The 20,843-nt window shown below is 37.4% G+C and overlaps 1 protein-coding gene across 7 annotated transcripts in view; it reads right to left on the bottom strand.

Annotated features, from left to right (window-relative positions):
• frya (furry homolog a (Drosophila)) overlaps positions 1 to 20,265 on the bottom strand; it is an 86,628-nt gene extending 66,363 nt beyond the window's left edge. The window contains exon 1 of one of the 7 annotated variants that reach the window (XM_073863082.1): positions 20,112 to 20,265. Coding sequence is in view for 6 of the 7 variants with exons in the window: in XM_073863083.1 (XP_073719184.1) it covers positions 11,735 to 11,891 (157 nt within the window). In the remaining variant the exon portion in view is untranslated. Of the gene's footprint in view, positions 1 to 207; positions 597 to 4,925; positions 5,147 to 11,734; positions 11,974 to 20,111 lie in introns of those variants that run through there. The other 6 variants (XM_073863083.1, XM_073863078.1, XM_073863079.1 and 3 more) reach the window with 6 other exon arrangements.
• Positions 20,266 to 20,843: the final 578 nt, after the last annotated feature.

Genomic DNA, 20,843 nt, shown 5'->3' with positions numbered 1-20,843 from the left:
AAAGGCAGAATTCATTATACACAGCTTACACACAATGTCAGGATTTGAGTTATGATCTCTGTTACATGCCAACAAAAGCATATAGGCAAAAGATCTGCAGAGGTCTCTGAAACTTTTTGAAAAATTTTTTTTTAGTTTACTAGTTTTGACACTACAATTATCATTTACGCACCGATTCCGACTTAACGTTTCATTCGTGGCACCTACCCAGACCCTTGATGAAGTTGACCATGCTGGTCTTATTCCAGCACATGACTGTGCTATCCATAGTGGGTGAGCAGTATAAAGGATCCAGATTTGCAAACGCTCAACTCACACGTCCTTATCAATCACTCCAGCAATGGCCAACCCCCTTCCCGTTCACCACCTGCCGCGTACGCTTGTGGTCCCAGAGCGGTTGTGCAGAAATTCAGAAAAAAACAGGTGATAACAAATCCACATGTGCTTGTTTAGTTCGGCTGCTGTTTCCCGAGAGTGAAGGTCAGGCTGGAATTTTTAGCTGAGGCCTGAGCAAGTGTGCAAGACTGACATGCTACAGTGGCATGCTGGAGAGTTATATTTATCCCTTAGTACACACCATACGTGCCGATTCCCCGTCCACTGCTAACCAACAGTGTAAACATCATTCGATTGGGCGCAGATTCGCTCACTCATTCACTCTCTCTCACACCCTTGCTTGCTCAAGCACCCACATAAAAACAGACACAGTCTGGAGTGTGACATTACACAATCAACCCTGAGGAGAACAGCAGTAGGCAGGTCATGGGTTGCAAACTATGCTTGCAAATAAGATGCATAAGAGAATAAAAACGGAGGCACGCACTTTAAACAAGCTCCTTAATAGACTGAAACTGTATGGTAACACCCAAGGATCCTTGTGATGAGATTTGGATGGACCAACACCACTAGTTTCTGACTATAAAAGTGAACAGGACTACAGAGTTTGCATGACTACAGCAGCCTGATTTACTACATGTGACTCTGCAAACAAGAGATGAAGTCAAGCAGAGCATTACATCAGGCTCTAAAGCCACTGAGGATTGAGCTGTTCTCAACGGGGACAATACAAGACTCACACGACGCCTCTCTATTTCACACATGCTGTACATTCACTAGAGACATACAAAAACACAAAGTCAGACATGGAACAGCCCAATTCAATTCTTTCTACCAATTGTGATAACACAGTAAAGCTCAAATGCTCTTCAAAAGCTTAATATTTGGTTCATTAAAGGATTAGTCAATTTTCTTTAAAAAAAAATCCAGATAATTTACTCACCACCATGTCATCCAAAATGTTGATGTCTTTCTTTGTTCAGTCAAGAAGAAATTATGTTTTTTGAGGAAAACATTCCAGGATTTTTCTCATTTTAATGGATTTTAATGGACCCCAACACGTAACAGATTTAATGCTGTTTAAAATTGCAGTTTCAAATGACTCTAAACGATCCCAACCGAGGCATAAGGGTCTTATCTAGCGAAACGATTGTCATTTTTGACAGGAAAAGTGAAAAATATGCACTTTTAACCACAACTTCTCGTCTATCTCCGGTCCTGTGACACGCCAACGCGACCTCGCGTAATTGCGTAATGACGTGGAAGGTCACGTGCTACATGTATGAAACGCACCTTTGCAGACCATTTTAAACAATAAACTGACACAAAGACATTAATTAGTATTATTCAGCATACAACAACGTCGGAACGGTCCTCTTTCTCCACACTTGTAAACGACATGACCTTTTGACGTGATGATGTATTGCGTGAGGTCACGCTGGCGTGTCACAGGACCGGTGGAAGACGAGAAGTTGTGGTTTAAAAGTGCATATTTTTTATTTTTCTTGTCAAAAATTACAATTGTTTCGATAGATAAGACTCTTATGCCTCATTTGAGATCGTTTAAAGTCCTTTGAAACTGCAATTTTAAACTGCATCAAATCTGCCACGCGCTGGGATCCACCAAAGTCCAACAAAATGAGAAAATCCTGGAATGCTTTCCTCAAAAAACAATTTCCTCTCGACTGAACAAAGAAAGACATTTTGGATGACATTGTGGTGAGTAAATTATCTGGATTTTTTAAAGAAAATGGACTAATCCTTTAATATTACCTTTAATAATATAAATATTAGCAAGACAATACATAAACAATGGCATAGCCATTAATTACTCCCATTTTTCAAGCCAGTGATTCTCAAACTTTTTTGGCCCTCACACCCCCCCCCCCCCCTACAGGCGCCCCCGTGTACGGTGGCCTCCCCAAAGAAAATGTATGACATTGCAAAACCTACAATTTGAATTAAACAAAACTTATAAAAATATACAATGTAGAGTTGTTGGTTAGTAGCCTTACTTTCTGAGGTTTAATTAAACAGAATTCATGATAAATTTATTTATCATAAATTAATGTATTAATGTACCCCACTGGCACAATCACAGGGCCCTCAGGGAACCACTGATCTATACTGCTTATTCACAGGGAGTGCCTGAGCCTATCCCAGCTCATGTTAACATGCTAAAGGGACGCACTTTTCTTGAAAATGTGCTCATTTTCCAGCTCCTCCAGAGTTAAACATTTGATTTGTACCGTTTTGGAATCCATTCAGCTGATCTCCGGGTCTGGCGCTACCACTTTTAGCACAGCTTAGCATAATCCATTGAATCTGATTAGACCATTAGCACCGCGCTAAAAAATAACCAAAGAGTTTTGATATTTTTTCTATTTGAAACTTGACTCTTCTGTAGTTACATTGTGTACTAAGACAGACAGAAAATTAAAAGTTGCGATTTTCTAGGCAGATATGGCGAGGAACTATACTCTCAAACTGGCGTAATAATCAAGGACTTTGCTGCCGTAACATGGCTGCAGCAGGCATAGTGATACTACGCACTGCCAGAAAATAGTCCCCTTGGTTACTTTCAATAGCAGGGGACTATTTTCAGGTGCTGCAAAATATCATTGCGCCTGCTGTAGCCATGTTACGGCAGCAAAGTCCTTGATTATTACGCCAGAATGAGAGTTCCTAGCCAAATCGCAACTTAAAATTTTCCGTGTGGTCTTCGATGTAACTACAGAAGAGTCAAGTTCCAAATAGGAAAAATATCGAAACTCTTTGGTCATTTATTTACCCCTTTTTTACTTCAATGCTACCAAAGTACTGGTACTTATGACATAAATCAAACGTCATCTCTTCAAAACAAATCCTGTTGTGTCTTTTGCGAATTCCTTTTCTTCAGGGCGTGGACAGCAAGCACGGAAAACTTCTAACAAAATCTCCCTCTGATGTAAATAATGTTTTTTTTACATCTATCAAACCTCCAACTGTGTACAAAAGGCCCCCGAGGACAACTGCCAAAACTGAAAATAAATGAGATCTCTCCAGCCACCCTCTCATTTTCAGATGGTTATCAAGCCCACTCATATCCCACTTGTAACTTTCATGGACAAATCTTAATTGTCAACATAAAGTGATGTGAAACTTAAAGTACACAATATCTATAGCTGGTGAAACTCAAGATGTCTGGTCGATGCACAGTCACAGACTCACATAAGTCAGGTATCTTCATAACATCCTTCAGGCTATACAAGTAACATCCAGAGGTCACATATCTACAGTCACCTTTTCCCTGTGCCCATGGGCATCCACACCTGAGCAACAAGATCAGTCGATGTTACTGTCCGAACACAAAGGCCATTTGAAGAGTCTCCATACTGATTTACAGAAAGATCTGGAAGGTACATAACTGAACAGATACCTGATATGTGCAGACTGACAGCTAAAAACAAGAAAATTTTTCCTGGATTTATCCATTAGGAGTAAGGGCACTCGCTGCTCTAAACCTCTGAGCCAGTGCTAAAAATATATTTGGTACACACTGCGCAAAGCACATTTGATTTAGTGCTAAGAACGTTTCACCCATTTACTCAGACAGACAGCGAGAGATTATGATTTGGTCCAAAAAAAGAAGATTAAACAGTCACGAGGTGATTATTTAAAAATGTATATCATTAAGTGATTACAAAAAGAGTATGTTATATGGTTTTACCTTTTACTTATGCACTTGGCACACATTTTTATCCGAAGCACTTATTATACAGTGCATTTAATACGCATTTATTCATCCACATGCATTTTTTCTTTGCGTTGCTAGCACAAGGCTCTAGCATTTGAGCTGCAAGCGAGCTTGTTTGGAGATCTTTACAGTAAATACACAGGTTTCATAAGGACACACTTGTAGGTTATCATCTGACTGTACACATTCACTGTCACCCCTTCTGCAAGCCGATTGGCTGCTCGCTGACCATCCCTCACAGCTGATTGGCTGGTTAGACTGGTGAGAACAGGCACCTGATGCACATTGCTCTGGGGAGTATACTGTGTACCAAAACACTTGGAGAGGGATTACAAAGCGATATGTAGACAGAATCGTGAGCCAAGGGAGACACACAACAAATATTTACTTCGATACAGTACAGTCAATATAAAAGACTGTAGACTGTAATATTTTTATTCTGTGACATTTTTAATAAAATCCAATTTTTGAAGCATCATCTTTCACTGATATCGAAGTTCTTAGTTTGATGTAAACAAGTTAAAAAAAATGCTTCATTCTGATTTGAAAAACGTACATTTACATTTCAGGAACACAGTGTTCCTAAGTCACGACGAGTACAAGTCAACCACATGCATACTGTACAAAACATAAAGCTATTTATGTACATATGTCAGAAATCATAAATCATACTCCCTTCACATAATGATTAAATGACCAGTATGAATGGAGCAATAACAAAACAGTACAGCAGCAACAATCCCTCCCCCCACGGGGAATTGAACAAACACGTGCACCAGAACAACACGCAAGCTGGATGCATCTACGCCAGCACTGGCTGTGATCCCGTAACTCTGATCTCCAAAATACTCACAGCCGCTCCAGGACTTCAGTAGGGACTTGATGCTGATCTCAAAGAACCCTGAGTCCTGCTGGCTGGTCATGGCTGCAGGCGCTGAAGTGATGCTGCGGTCCTGTGGGTTTCCAGCCCCTGCCTGAGGCAGCGTCTAGAGCGGGCGAGTGGAGTCAGCCGCTGCTCACAAGTGATGCAAAACAATGATGCTGAACCAGAATAGAGCACCAAAGATCCATTAAGCTCCCCCCTCCTCTGAGCGCTTCTAACACACCCACCCTCTCTTCCTCTCTCTCTCTCTCTCTCTCTCTCTCTCGCTCTCTGTAAGGCAGGTTCACTTTAAATAACCCTGTGTAGGGAGAGCTAGCAGAAATCCTCTTAACATCGCATGGTTAATTATAAACCATGTTTGCATGCAACCCATGCCAGTGAGAGAGACGCTCACCTCATAAGCTAAATGTCCTCTCCTGCTTCTGAGCATAACCAGGAAAGAGGAGGACATCAGGTAAGTTGTGCAGTTAGTTTTTTTATTGACTATTATGGATACAAGGAAGACCTAGCTAATGAGTTACAAACAGTGGTTAAGTTCTAACAGACATCGAAATGCTTTCAAGTATAGTAGAAGTAGTTTTTGCATATATAAATGTTATGCCTAAATTTTGTCTAAAGGCCCATTCTCACCAAGATCGTAAAGATAACTTTAAGGAAAATAACTATATTAGCATGCACACCAACAGACAATAACATTTGATCTATTCTGAGTTTGTGTGCATCAGTTTCATATACATTATTTTAAATGTGCGAGCCCTTTTAAATCAATTCACCCAATCAAATCAATTTCAATTGGCTTTTATACTATCCTTACTATTTATACAATTTTTTTACTATTTAGAGTGATTTTTAAAGGGGACATAACACAATAAAAAGAGATGCCAAATAAGTTTTTGGTGTCCTCAGAGTACGTTGGTGAAGTTCTAGTTCAAAATACCATATAGATCATTTATTATAACATGTTAAAATTGCCACTTTGTAGCTGTGAGCAAAAATGTGCCGTTTTTGAATGTGTCCCTTTGAATGCAAATGCGCTGATCTCTGCACTAAATTGCAGTGCAGTGGTTGCATAGTGCAGATTAAGGGGAGGTATTATCCCCTTCTGACATCACAAGAGGAGCCACATTTCAATTACCTTTTTTTTCCCATTCTTGTAGAGAATAGTTTACAGTTTTTCTAGGTTGATAGAAGCACTGGGGACCCAATTATAGCACTTAAACATGGAAAAAGTCAGATTTTTGTAATATGTCCCCTTTAAAAATCTTTATAGATGTTATTGTCATTTATTTTTGTTGGTGCAAAGGAGCCTTAAAGGTGTAATGTGTTTTTAGTGGTATCTAGCAATGATATTGCGAAATGCAGCCAAACTCAATCACGAAACGCAATGAGAAGCTACGGTATCTGCCACAGGACCAACATGTCGTCATCTGAGACAACGTAAGGACAAAACAGGCTCTTTAGAGCAGTTTGTTCTTTTAGGGCTACTGTAAAAACATGATGGCGGCTTCCATGTAAAGGGACCCGTGCTGTATGTAGTGAGATAAAAAATGGCTTATTCTAATGCTGCATTCACACCAGCCGTGGTAGAGGCGTCAAGCGCAAGTGATTTCAATGTTAAGTCAATGTGAAGACGCGTCGATACGTGTCTGGGAGGCTCGTGGCGCGAATGAGGCATTTTGCGCAGCGCGGTAGACACGATTCTGCCTCATTTGCGCGTCTAGTCCGCACGAATGGCGCGAATTGAGCGTTGCGGCAGGAAACACGCAAGTTGAAAAATTTTAACTTTGGGGGAAAAACATGGCGCGTTAACCAATCAGGAACTTGCTCTAGTAGTGACGTGATTACAAAAAGTGAGTGGAGTCGCAGAAGCCCCTCCCATGACGCGAATTTCCGCGTGAATGTCTCGATGACTAGAATTTCACGTGCGGCTTTCACACGCGAATGAAACGAGTAAACTCAAAATGCTCAAGTGGCAAACTAGACGCGGTAGACACAAATTTGACGCCTCAAACGTGGCTGGTGTCAACCCATAGTAAGGTAATAAAAACAATACAGTTCATTATGTAAGGTCTTTATACACCACTGATGATATAGTTATGTATATTATATTGCATTTCTGTGAAGAGATCCTTCTAAAAGTTACACAATGCACCTTTAACGCAGGACACAACTATGAGGTCAGCACAAATACATCTCAAAGTGGTATTCATTTATTTTGCTGAGGGACTAAGTAGCGTTTTCCTACAAGTATACAGTTCATAAAAGCCAGCAAAGGTCAGAAGGTGCAAACAGCAGTCTGATCAATGCAGTGCAAAAGGGGTCAGTTGTGACATTTTTAGCAAGCAAAATCAAGCAAAATCGGTCTCCTCCACAAAGTGTACTGTGCAGAGGATTTCAGAATGCCAGGTGAAGATAAACATCAGTGATTTTTGAGCATTAAGACGTATACTGCTGTAAATCAAACTTAAAAGTCTTGATAGAGTTATTAGTAAAGTTATTAAAAAACAGCTAAAGGGATTGGTCAGATCAACAAATTTGTCTAAATGCTAATGTAAACAGTGACTCTTCAAAAGCAGATGCTGAACCTGTGATCCCCTGGCAAGTATTGCACATCCGGATTCACTCAAGGCATAATCCCATAATGCCTCTCTCCATGACCCACGAAGTCAACAACTTTATAATGCACATATTTACAGTATCAGGCCAGTATACATATGTGAGGACTAAATATGTGAGGGAGTTAAATGAACACTGCTGGATGTATATGAAGAGCTCTTTTCCAAAACGCTATAAATCCATTTCAATTGTTTTCAGAAAAAGTAAATTTTTTACCCAGACCCACACATTTTGTGAATATTCAATTTATTCTGTTATAATTGTTTTTTTGCTCAATCTGAACATGTTGAATAATGATTATTAAATCAAACGACAATATTGTTGATTATAAATTCAAAGATAATTTTATTTTTTTTCAAAACGCTATAAATCCATAATTTTTTTCCATAAATTGATGTTTTTTCTTTACAAAAACAAAAAAACAAATAACAGAACATCCAACATATACTCAGGGACTCTACTATAAATTAATAAGTAAATTATTCAGATTGTGATATAAATTGGAGGCAGTATGAAATAAACAGAATTACACATAACTAACTTGCTATTACTCCCTCCACCATTTCAGTTTTCTCCTTAGCAGGGCGTTATATTAAGCCCTCTTTTGCTTAATATATTTCACATCTCTCTCTCTCTCTCTCTCTCTCTCTCTCTCTCTCTCTCTCTCTCTCTCTCTCTCTCTCTCTCTCTCTCTCTCTCTCTCTCTCTCTCTCTCGTCTACACACAGTTTGTATTAACCTCACACGCACACACAGCGAGCTCCCCTCGTTCTGTTCTCAATGACATACCATGTAACAACGCGCTCATAATGTCCAATCCAAAAAGCACAACTTTACAGATGTCCCTGCATTGGTCACTAGCCACATTTTGTACTTTTGCACGACATTGATCAATGTATCAAACGCCAGTCTGTCTATCAGCAGGCTATCGAACTATTCATTACTTTTCATTTTACGTTAGCAGGCTTCTTCACAGTAATTAAACTTTATCGCGAACGTACAAAACGGTATTAACCGAGCCAGTTCTGAAACGAAAGTTGTACATACCAAACACTTTGATGAAGATCGACTTGCAAACGGGTACCTTCTCCGGATGATGTATTAACATGACATTAATCCTCATTTTGAGTAATGAATGAACATAAACAAACATCTGTTCAGAGCGCCGCCATTGGATTGCGTCGAACGCTCATCGAGTTCTGATTGGTCGAGAGGATAAATCGCGTTTAGGCTAAAAATAGACTCGGCGCTTATCGCGTTTTGGAAAAGAACGGCATCTTGTACCTACATTTTAACAAGGAAATGTAGTGATTTGGCATGAAACGTTCATGGAGCAGTGAATAGGTTCAGTACACAGCCAAATGACATGACAAACTCATTTTTTTTAAAAATGGCGTTTATCGCGTTTTGGAAAAGAGCTCTTCATATATTGTCACAATCTTACTGAGTGTTAAAACATAACACCATAACGTCTTTTCTCTGCCATAACAAACTTGTTTTAAACACATAAAGTTATAGCAGTCAAAAAGAAACTGACAAGATAAGAGTCATTTCCATCTAAAACAAACACTGATCACCATAATCCCGACTTTGAATGAAACAGCCAACATCTACCCTTCTATCAACCTGCCTATTGCCACCATACAATGTAAGTCAATAGTTTGATGCCCTAAAACGTCCTGATGTAAAAAGTAAAGGGCACAATCCATTACAACAGGGTTTAAAAGCATCATAGGTGAAATGACAACGCAATCACTTAAATCACAATAAAACTTAAGTGAACCAAGATGTTTAAGAAAAAAAGAACGAAAGAAAGAATAAATGAAAGGTATACAGATATGTAACACATGGGACTCCAAAAACAAATAATCACATTTACTTTGCAACCTTTCATTAGTAAGTTAACATTGATAAATATGTTGTCATGTGTAGGAGTGAAAGCAGGTTGTTCAGCAGGTTGACTCCCATTAGGAGCCTATTAAATGCATTTTCATCCTCTGATGAAGAGATGGAATGTAAAGTATGTTTTACTGATGCGGGCGTCATTGTAGATAGCAGTACCAGCACTCACTCCTCTTGCCCCCCATCTACCCCGGCCCCTCATTCTCCCTTTTCACTTTTCTCTGATTCTCTTCCACAGATTTTTTTCATGGACCCACACACAGTATCTTTTAATGCCTGAATCTCTTATCAATCTAAGCCGTCTCTGCGTTTCCTCATTTTTAACTCTTTCCCTGCCACTGGCAAGTTATCCACTGACGCTTCCCTGACGAGTTTTTACGGTAATCTGTAATTCCGCTATTATCCACTACACTCTAAAAAAACAAACGGTGCTATATAGAACCAAAACTGTTGCTTTGGATCGTAATCATAGAAGAACCGTTTTTAGTGCCATATAGCACCGGTGAAGCACCAGTGAAGCACCTGTGTAGAACCATATAGGGGCCATATAGAACCACTATAGCACCAAATATGGTTCTACATAGCACTATATGGTTCTACACAGGTGCTTCACTGGTGCTTCACCGGTGCTATATGGCACTAAAAACGGTTCTTCTATGATTACGAGCAAAGAACCACTTTTGGTGCTATATAGCACCGTTTGTTTTTAGAGTGTAGATTAACCAATTTATAAAAAAAACTGAAGCAAAAACTAATTTAACAACATTTTAAAGTCCGTGTATGTTTTGATCATCGTTCTGAATCTAATCTCTAACAATATTCCTTTACAAAAATGCAATTATTTCAGCTTTTTGCTCAAAATTTTGTATTTGTGAAGAAACCTACCCATATTTAAGAGGATATAAAATAAAAAAAATAAAAAGAGGATGAAACATTTTTTTCCTGTTTTGTTTGTTTGTCTGTTTGAAAGCAGAGGGTCTGTTCTTTCATAAGAAATATTTGTATGTTTATATATTTATAGAAGAAACATTTCCTGGAAGGCATTTTGTGAAACTTGTGTGAAAATCGCAGTAAAATTATGGTATCTGTCATTCCGAAGATAGGATGAATCTTTTCCCCCCATTTTGTTTGTCTGTCTGTTTAAAAGCAGAGGATCTGTTCTTTTATTTGATATATTTGTATGTTTAGAAGAAAATTTTCCTGGAAGGCATTATGTGTATCTTTTGTGAAAATCACAAAAAATGCTGCCGTAAACTTTTTTTTAAATAGGAGTTAATTAAAATCGTGTGTCAAAATGTATTTTGAAAACATCTCACAAGACAAAACAATTATTTATAGAAACATTTACAATATACTGTAGCACTATTTCAATTTTTTATTTCTTAATATGTGACAAATAAGTGCAGTTGTACGATTTTATTGCTTCCATTGAAGCACACAAAATGCTTTGGACAAATCTCAAATCGCGCTGGGACAACATGGCTCATCAGGTTTTCCACAAATTCAAGCCCATGAAAGCCTAACATGCTATGATGGTCATGAAATACCAAAAACAATTGTGAACCTGCCTGTGAAAACAATGCTAAAGTCTCATAATCAAATTTTGAGATTAGGAGCATTAAAGTTTGATTTCACTCATTAATTTCACTATGATTTCATGACCTTACTCATTAAATATTAAAGACATCAAGGTTATATTTTTACAGATTGTCCTTTAAATCTAAAAAAAACTTTAGCTTGTTTTTCACAGGCACAATTTTGTCACAATTATGTGTGAAATTTTCAGTTCAACTTTCACCCAAATTTATTTAATTTCCATTTTAAGATCTCACTGTAAAGACACACTGTTAAATAAGGGCAGTCTAGAACAATTCAGTAATAAAACTTCATTCAGATGACTTTGCATGCAAAACTAAAGCAGCGTTTTGCCTTTTTCACTTTGATTATCAACTTTCACACAACCTTGATCATTACTCTGATTTGAATATGTCAGTCTTCACATTTGCACCCCCGTTGGTTCACATTCAGAAGTGATGAACCAAAAACAACAGTCTATTTTAACAAATATGACACCACATTCCTGTGGTAACCAATAAATGCCTATAGACAGTGAGGCATTTCACACAAGGTGGACAGAAAGAGCTGAACTGACCAGTAGAGTCTTCTGACCACCATACCAAAGTGCGCTTTCATTACCAATCCAACCTCTAATGTCTTAAACCATCAGTGACAACAAATAAACACAAACCAATCGCTACATACATGCCAAAATAGTGGGCCTTTTCCTAGATCGCAACATCTTGAACTTTCCGCGTAATTCGCCGCTAGGCATCAGGTCCTCAGGTAAGCCATCCATGGTCTTCAACTCGACCTCCTTTGAACCATCCTGGTGTATCTCCAGCTCCTCACAGCCCGACATTTTCAGCCGGTGAGCCTCTTGATATCTGTCAATAACTCCTCAGTGGCAGCATTGAATTTGTGGTAGTTAAGTTTATTTCTACTCTTAATTCTCTCTTACTCTTCCTGACACAGAGCTGTGTCTTTATTCTGGGCTGTTACAGTACTTATACTGTGCGTGCACGCATGGGTGTGTGTGTGTGGTAGAGAGATGCAGGCAGATAGTAGCCCGGCTCAGAACGGCCAGTCTGTTTTAACCCCCTCGCACTTGTCAAAGCAGTTTAGCCAGTTACTGTACACTTTTTATAAAAACAAGCAGGTGTTGGATTACCGCACCGCCCCCATGACCAAAAGAAAAGCAGAGGTAAAAGAAGAGAGAAAGAGAAATTGAAAGAGGAGACAGACTTACAGAGACACAGGAAACGCTTTAGTGAGCGCGCTCAGAAACTCCCTGATTTGAACTGTTATCACAAACAAGTCATTTCCTCTACTTCAATCTCATTTAGTTCTCGTAGTCCAAAGGGTGGGATTCCCCAAAGATAATGTGGATGAGAGCCTATCTGTGCTGGAATCTTCAGATCTTCACGTTAAATTGTGTTCCTCCTTGGGCGCAAAAGGTGGGTTTGATTCCCAAGGAACACACTTACAAAAATGTATAGTTTGGATGTACTGCAAATTGCTTTGGATAAAGGCATCTGCTACATGCAAAAATGTAAATGAGAGGCTTTCCCCGAGATGGAGGAACTTGCTTTAAAATCAAATGTGATGTGAACTACATAATCACTTCTGACACAAGTGAGTCAAATGCTCACACACACATACACAATGCAATCGGAATAGTTGCCTCATGGGTGTAAACCCATTAGGACTGAATGAGACACCCATGTAAAAAAGTCTGCTTTTACCTTCTGACGCTTATTTGTACTTAGAAATAGTAACAGAAACGGCCCACACCTAAGTGAATGGATTTTTCCACAGCTACCCATGTGAGAAACACAAACACACTTTGTGTGCACTTAAAGGGTTTTCTGTTTTAAACGTATGCCAGTTTAGGCTGCTAATACATTTAAGAATAGACATACTGTACTATTACGCATACATTTTTTTACAATTATTCGTTTTTTTCTTAATCTGGGTTAGTCACAGCCTGTCACACCCAGCCTACCCAGTAACCATGGCATGATGTGAAATACAGAGTAACTTTTTGTCTTATGTACCCCAACACCAAGCCAGACAAATTGTGGAAAACCACAACTGATTTAGGATGTAAAGTCTATCTATCTATCTATCTATCTATCTATCTATCTATCTATCTATCTATCTATCTATCTATCTATCTATCTATCTATCTATCTATCTATCTATCTATCTATCTATCTATCTATAACCACTTATTTCTATTTTTTTCACACTAGAATAATAATTTACTCGTCCAAACTATGACATAGCACAATGTAACTAAAAGCATCCAAAATAAATCCAAACTCTGTTATATTTTATCTGAAGTGAAGTCACCCTTTGCCTAGAAATTCCAAAACCATACGCATGTCATTTTATCAAGGATGAATTTAAAAAATTATCAAAGGACTTTACATTTGATCTGGGCTCTAATTGGCTGGTTTTCCTTCAATATTCAGTCTACGTCATCCATTTCAAAAATAATATTTTAAAATAAAATTGTAGTTTTGTAATAACAGAAATTAATCTTGTTTTGTCTACAAAAGTAATGTTAAAGGAATATTCCATTTTCTTAAAAGAAAAATCCAGATAATTTACTCACCACCATGTCATCCAGGGTGTTGGTGTCTTTCTTTGTTCAGTCGAGAAGAAGTTGTGTTTTTTGGGGAAAGCATTGCAGGATTTTTCTCGTTTTAGTGGACTTTGATGGAGCCCAACATTTACTAAACACTTAACAGTTTTTTTCGGCGGAGTTTCAAAGGACTATAAACAATCCCAAACGAGGCATAAGGGTCTTATCTAGCGAAACGATTGTCATTTTTGACAAGAAAAATTAGAAAGATCCACTTTTAAACCACAACTTCTCGTCTAGATCTGGTCGTGATGCGCCAGCGTGACCCCATGCAACACGTTATGACGTCAAGAGGTCACAGAGGACGAACGCGAAACTCCGCCCCAGTGTTTACAAGTGCGTTGAAAGAGGACCGTTCCGACGTTGTTGTATGTCAACTGATACTAATTAATGTCTTTGTGTCAGTTTATTGTTTACAATCGTCCGCAAATTTGCGTTTTATATATGTAACACGTGACCTCCCTACGTCACTACGCATTTACGTTAGGTCGCGCTGGACCGGACCTAGACGGAAAGTTGTGGTTTAAAAGAGCATATTTTTATTTTTCTTGTCAAAAATGACAATCGTTTCGCTAGATAAGACCTTTATGCCTCGTTTGGGATCGTTTATAGACCTTTGAAACTCTGTTGAAAAAAACTGTTAAGTGTTGAGTTAAGTATTAAATGTTGGGCTCTATTAAAGTCCATTAAAATGAGAAAAATCCTGCAATGTTTTCCTCAAAAAACATAATTTCTTCTCGACTGAACAAAGAAAGACATCAACATTTTGGATGACATGGTGGTGAGTAAATTATCTGGATGTTTCTTTTAAGAAAATGGAATATTCCTTTAAGCATTTAATCATACACCTTCAGATAAAAAAACTTTTAAGACCATATTTAACATTTCTTTGACTTTTGTGTTTGGATAAGCCCAATGTGCTATTCCAGTGGTTCTCAACTCCAGTCCTCGCCCCCATCCCATAATGTTTTAGATGTCTCCTTATATGAAATACCTGATTCCACTCATCGGGCTCCTTCCAGGATGTTTGAAACTTTCCTTAATTAACACACTAACTAACCAGCTACTGAACTGAATCAGGGTTTTCTTTTTATTATGGAGACATCTAAAATGTTCTGGGAGGGGGGGCGAGAACTGGAGTTGAGAACCACTGCTGTGTTATTCAACAAAAAACAATGGTGCAACTGCGCCCTCTAGAGTTAAAAGTGTATTGTACTTAAGTATTACAGTTTTTCTCAGTCGCTTTGGTGCATTTCTCAAATCACTATTACATTTGCACAACAGTTAGTTCAACCTTCGCAACATTTAGTCATTTGTGCACATCATAGTAGCAGTTTCTTATTGCTTTCATGCTATTCTCTGCTGTTTTATAACATTATCATTTGCTTATGTCATGTCAGTCAATATGAACTATACTTGTGAATGCTGGATAGTCATTCCATATAAAACCAATAGTCCTCATTTCATTGCTTAAGTCATTACATACAAAAATGTTGAACTAGTTGTCAAAATAATTAAAAAAAAAATCTTTTTTCCCCAAAAATGTCTCCTAAATTGAACAATTTCAGAAATTATGTGGCCAGCGAGAGAGGAATGTCTGGATGTGCAAGAATAATTACAGTACTATGTTTGTTGTATGTTTAGTTCCTATATGTACTGCAATATTGTTTACAGTTGTGCACAGCTCTACCCAAAGGGAGTTTATGTTTGTTGTAAATAAGGGTGTATTTTTTTTTGCACAATGCTGTGAACAAATTGCAAAGAGCATATGCAGTAAAAATGTGAAACATACATATTCAGTTACATCACTAAATACAGTGTACAATGTGTAACTTTACTGTATTGTTCAAATAGCTGTGCAAATAGTATAGTGCTGCCTTGAGCATTTTCAGGTAGTGTCACCAAGATCAGACTTTTTGCATTGGAAAACATTTATAGAGTAAACTGTCATTATGAAAACATGACTAAGCCATTTGAATATCTTGTTCATAAACAATGATGTCAGGACTTTTCATTTTGATGACACTGACACTTTCATGAATACTTGCTTTTGATGAATGACCTATCCATTTTGAGCAAGTGACATGCTTTTGCAGGTTATCAACTAGGTTTTGCAATTTGTACTAATTGTTTTGAGAACTGCATTAACTGTTGTGCAAATGTAAATAGTGATGTGAGAAATGCACCAAGCGACTGAGAAAAACTGTAACATTATGCATTTAGGCAGAATTGTTAAATCCAAAGCCACTTAGTGCATTCAAGAAATACATATCATAAATATAGCTGTCCCATGAAAATCAAACCCATCACCACTGCTTTGCTAACACAATGCTCTACAAAATAAAAATCAGGAACACAAGCATAGAAAATTGACACAAACTAGCCAACGTTTTTGAAGAACACAATTAAAAATGAATGGAGAAAGACTGCTGATAATATAGAAAAGGCTACACAAGAATCTATTAATATCAGATAAACTGAAAAATTATGTTGCTAAAAATGTGTCCCCATACATTAGCTCATGTAAAGCATTGCATTAGCAGCACAAAATATCATGGGTTTGATTCCCAGAGAACACAAATGTGGGTAAAATGTATACTTTATAATTAACTGTAAGTTGTTTTGGATTAAAGCTTCTAAATGTAAATTCACCAGTCATTAGAAATGCTTTTAAGAAAACTTTTAAACTCCAAAAGTCAAACGTTTTATGTCAAAAATGCAGAGCAGGCCTCTGTGGGCTGTGAAAGTATGCAACAGTTCGACCAAGACAGCCAACACCTCCAGGTACTGGGAGAATTCAGCAAGCTGTTGCCATGGTGCAGTGCTTCTCAATTATTTTCTGTCACGCCCCCCCCCTAGGAAGAGGTAAACATTTCGCGCCCCCCCCAACTCTCCGCCGCGACTGTAAATAGTATAATTTGTCGATAAAATTACACATCTGCAAAACATTGTATTCTTATTAACATTGAGAAAACACAAAAAAAGAAATATCGATCAACTTACAACAAAGAATAACTTTATTAACATTGTTTTTTAGTCTGTAACAGAAAAGACTTAAAATGCATGAATTTGCCTGAAAAAAAAAATCAATCCTTATTTAAAGTATAATATTTTTTGACCATTTGATACTGAAAATTTAAATATAATCAATAAATAATAATAAAAACCACAAGCGGCTTATCAGAGTGATTGGGGTGTAATGTCTTTAAAAATCACTTCCTGAAAAAGTATTTTCCCTGGGGTCTTGCGTGCCCCCCCTGGTGTCGTTTCGAGCCCCCCCTGGGGGTCCCGCCCCACTATTTGAGAAGCACTGCCATGGTGAGGGACATCTGAATTTGCATACGCATGGTGAATTATTAATAAACACCTATTATTAGAATAAACTAGTTTATTACTAAATTTTAAAGAATGGAAATAGCGGGACAAGCGAGCATTGCAACAGCAACTAACATGTGCCACAATGCAAATAAACAGACGCTATGCACTCCGCTGGATGTGTGAACTTTGTCTCTTATTGACCCACCTCACATGTTATTTCTCAATTATTTGCACTCATTGAATTACCAATGCAAACACTTTTTACATGAATGTTAATTTAAAAAATGCTCCAATTTATGAGACCTCTAGAAACTCAATGGCTAGATTATTATTTGGGAAAAAAGATGTTCCTGTAAAGTGATTTTGCGCAACAAATTAGATCCCAGGAGAACACACATGTTGTTAAAAAAGTTTAGTTGAATGCACTGCGAGTAGTTTTGGATGAAAGTCAATGTCAAATACAAAAAGCAATCATTATTTATTAACCAATATTGAACTATTGATACTTCTAAGCAAACAAAGATATCCAAAGTAGAGATAGTAATATAGGCCAGGCAATTGTTTAATGCCATTGAATGATGAAAACGTATCAAGTTAGTCATCAAAGGAGCTTTTCACCTGATCTCAAGTGCTTCAGTTGCCACCTGGACCCTACATGACTTGTTTGGCCAAGCATCTACTTGTTTCTCATTCACATAGTACTTGATGGGATAGTTTACCAAAAAATGAAAATGTTGTCATTATTTACTCACTCCCATGTCCTTTGAACCCCAATGTAATTCTTTGTGCTTCAGAAGCCAAATGCAAATTTTTCTTCAAGTGTGGCTGAACTGTTGTTTAGGGCAATTGTAGGAAGTTCACATTTAAATAATGTGTAAATAATGTCTAACAACTGAAACAAAAGCGATATCCACAACAAGAAGATAGAAGTACATTTTTTCAGGACACTTACTATAACATATATGATACAAGTCGAGTGGAGTTATTTATTTAACATTTTTGGGTCCTTTTGAAGCTTAAAGTATTTTCTGGTTTCAGTGGGAGTATGGTGGCCAAAGCAGATGGTGACCCAAATGAACACATTGGTGGTTCAAAAAGTAAATAATGATAACGTTTTAATTTTGGTGTAAACTATCCCTTTAAGGACATGCACACAAGTCAAGAAAAAGTTTAAGTCCCTAGAAAATTAAGCTTGAGATTTAAAAACAATACAGTGGTCCCATAAAGTTGCTTAGGCTAATACAGAATGTCATTAGATAACAAAATATCAAACCCAAGTCTGTTTGTTTTTAAATGCAATAAAATCCATGTATTTTGTTGCAATTGTCCAAATTTCTTTGGGGCCACTGTAAATTATTATTGGTTGAAGAATTTTACATGTCTTCCTAGCACTAAAGCTGAGACTCTGGGCCCTGGCAGTGAAATAAAAACTATCCCCACAGCTTGCCAACGAGAGTATCTTTCCCAGGGTTGAGGCTGGCGCATGAATGTACTCTTTTTTCCGCTCCAATGATAATGGGGTCTTTCAGGGCATCTGGGTCTTCACCCTGCACCTGTCCCTCTAACCGCTCGCCTGTCAGCAAGAAGAGGCCGGGCTTATATTTATCCAATGTATACATCCAATCAAATGGCTCGGAAACTGTTGGGGGTGGAGCTAACAACTCTTCTCACTATGACATCGCAGAAAGCCGATGGCACTGACACCAACAGCAGCGCTTATATCCAGTTACATCCAGGTGATTCTGTTCCTTTCTGAGCACGGCATCGATACGTCCAACAAACACTCAATTGTTAGGTCTTCAAGGTGGAAAGAGGAAATCAGCCGTTGGATCGGGTTCAACTATCAAACGTTTGGCAATCACAAAAGACGTCAACCGTCTCAAGTGTCAGGTGAAGATGTTAGGCATCGTCCATTGTCTGATCTGCAACGTGCAAGCCAAGTTGCATCTAAACTGATCTCAAGGGTGTTTTAGAGGAAATATGCGTTGGCGGATGAACACGAGGAAAGCAAAAAAAATACTGGAGGAAGAACACGACTATGTAAAACATACCAGATCATAAAGCTCCAGCATGCCCACCTCTTCGCATATTTATAGTAGTGAACTAAAATCAGCACGGTTGCCTGAGAAACGAGCATGGATGTTCAGATGAAAAGATGTCTTGGAACAGTCTGTCAGAATTTGAAAGCTGGCTGTGTAATGACAGCTACAATAAAATGAATTAAAACAAATCACTTACGCTGTGAAAAGTCAATTCACATTGATCTTTTCACTTTAATGTGATTATTATTCCTATTCTAAAACAACAAGAATCATTATTTTAACACAGAAAACTGATACCAACATTGTAGTTGCTTGCAACCAACATAAGCAGCACCTTCACAAAAATAATTGAATGTACCCCTGCTACACTACATTATGCTCTAAGCAGCCAAACTCGTTATATAATATTATTCCAATATATTTTATCTACAGCTTACAAATCTTTTAGTGAGCAAATATTTTCAACTTAAGAGTCATGGAGAACTCTTTAATATATTTGTTACATTGGACTTTGTAAAATGTTTTTACATAATAAGTATTGGCAGTACCATTAGAGTATGATATTTACATACATGCATTGCATATTTGGCATTTACTGCTCCTTTTTGTTCAATTTTATAACAAAAGTAAAAAATATATATATAGATATATTACTGTCGTACTAGCTGTAGGTTCACGTTAATGAGTATTCTTACGGTTAATCATAAGAATTAACGGTTTGGAAAACTAGTATGCATACTACTACATAATACACATTAGCATTCCTACAAACTGACTGTCAATGTTATCTTCACAACTCTTGGGATGAGGTTATAAAATAAATGTTACATTTTAATGTGTTTATATGCTACTTTATCCCAAAATAAGCACATGCGCAACATGTTGCACGCTCACCACACATCACTTTCCCACGGTCAAAACAAACATACATTATAACGGTTATGGCAAATCCATCACGAATTCACGGTTTGAAGTTCAAGAGATAAGGTTAAAGTTATGAATATTTCATGCGTGGTTTTACAGAGGTGTCAATTTAGTTCGCGTGGTCGCTTGAATAAGCTAGTAAACATACCTCAGAGAAGACTTTTTACGATTATTGCTCCATTCTTAAAAGTTGATGCGGTGAATTCTCGCACTTGCCTCGAGGTATGAAGAGCCTTTTCCTCGTTACAACTGTCAATCAAGCAGTAGCGAGTACGGCTAAGACCCTCCCACCGGGTTAAGCTCCACCCACTGAAAGCGATAGCGTCATGTGCTCGTGAACAAAATACCATGGTAACCACATTCCGTCAAATTGTTATATTTAGGAAAGTTATGATTATTACTGAAAAAATGAAAGAAAGCTAAGCCAAACTATAAACATTTTATAAAAGAATTAAACAATATGGTACTACATTAGACAAAAGAAAGAACAAAAAAAGCAAGAAAGACCTATTAAGCTTTTTGTTACTTTAAATTGTTGCAATTTACCACTGGCATGACCTTTTTTTACGTTTACATTTTTATGTATGTTTATTTATTTTTTTCCACTTGTTGTGAGTTGTATATTTATTTATAAATCTTTGTATAATTTTTTGCATTTGTGTAATAAAAAAGTTATGATTATTTCTGTTTTAAAAATACTTTTTTATTCATTTATTCCCAATTTTATTTACTTTTTTCATTTATTCCTTTAATACTAAATTATTGTAGTAGCATTGTTGTAATTCGCCAAATTTTATAGTTACAACAATTATGATTGTTACTGTATTAGAACAATACACTTATATATATTAGGTTCTAATTAAAATATTTATCTGTCTAT

Source organism: Misgurnus anguillicaudatus, chromosome 24 (genome assembly GCF_027580225.2).
Source record: "Misgurnus anguillicaudatus chromosome 24, ASM2758022v2, whole genome shotgun sequence".
In the NCBI taxonomy this organism is placed as follows: Eukaryota; Metazoa; Chordata; class Actinopteri; order Cypriniformes; family Cobitidae; genus Misgurnus; species Misgurnus anguillicaudatus.
The sequence above is the reverse complement of the archived record's forward strand: the minus strand, read 5'-3'. Positions and strand labels throughout refer to the sequence as shown.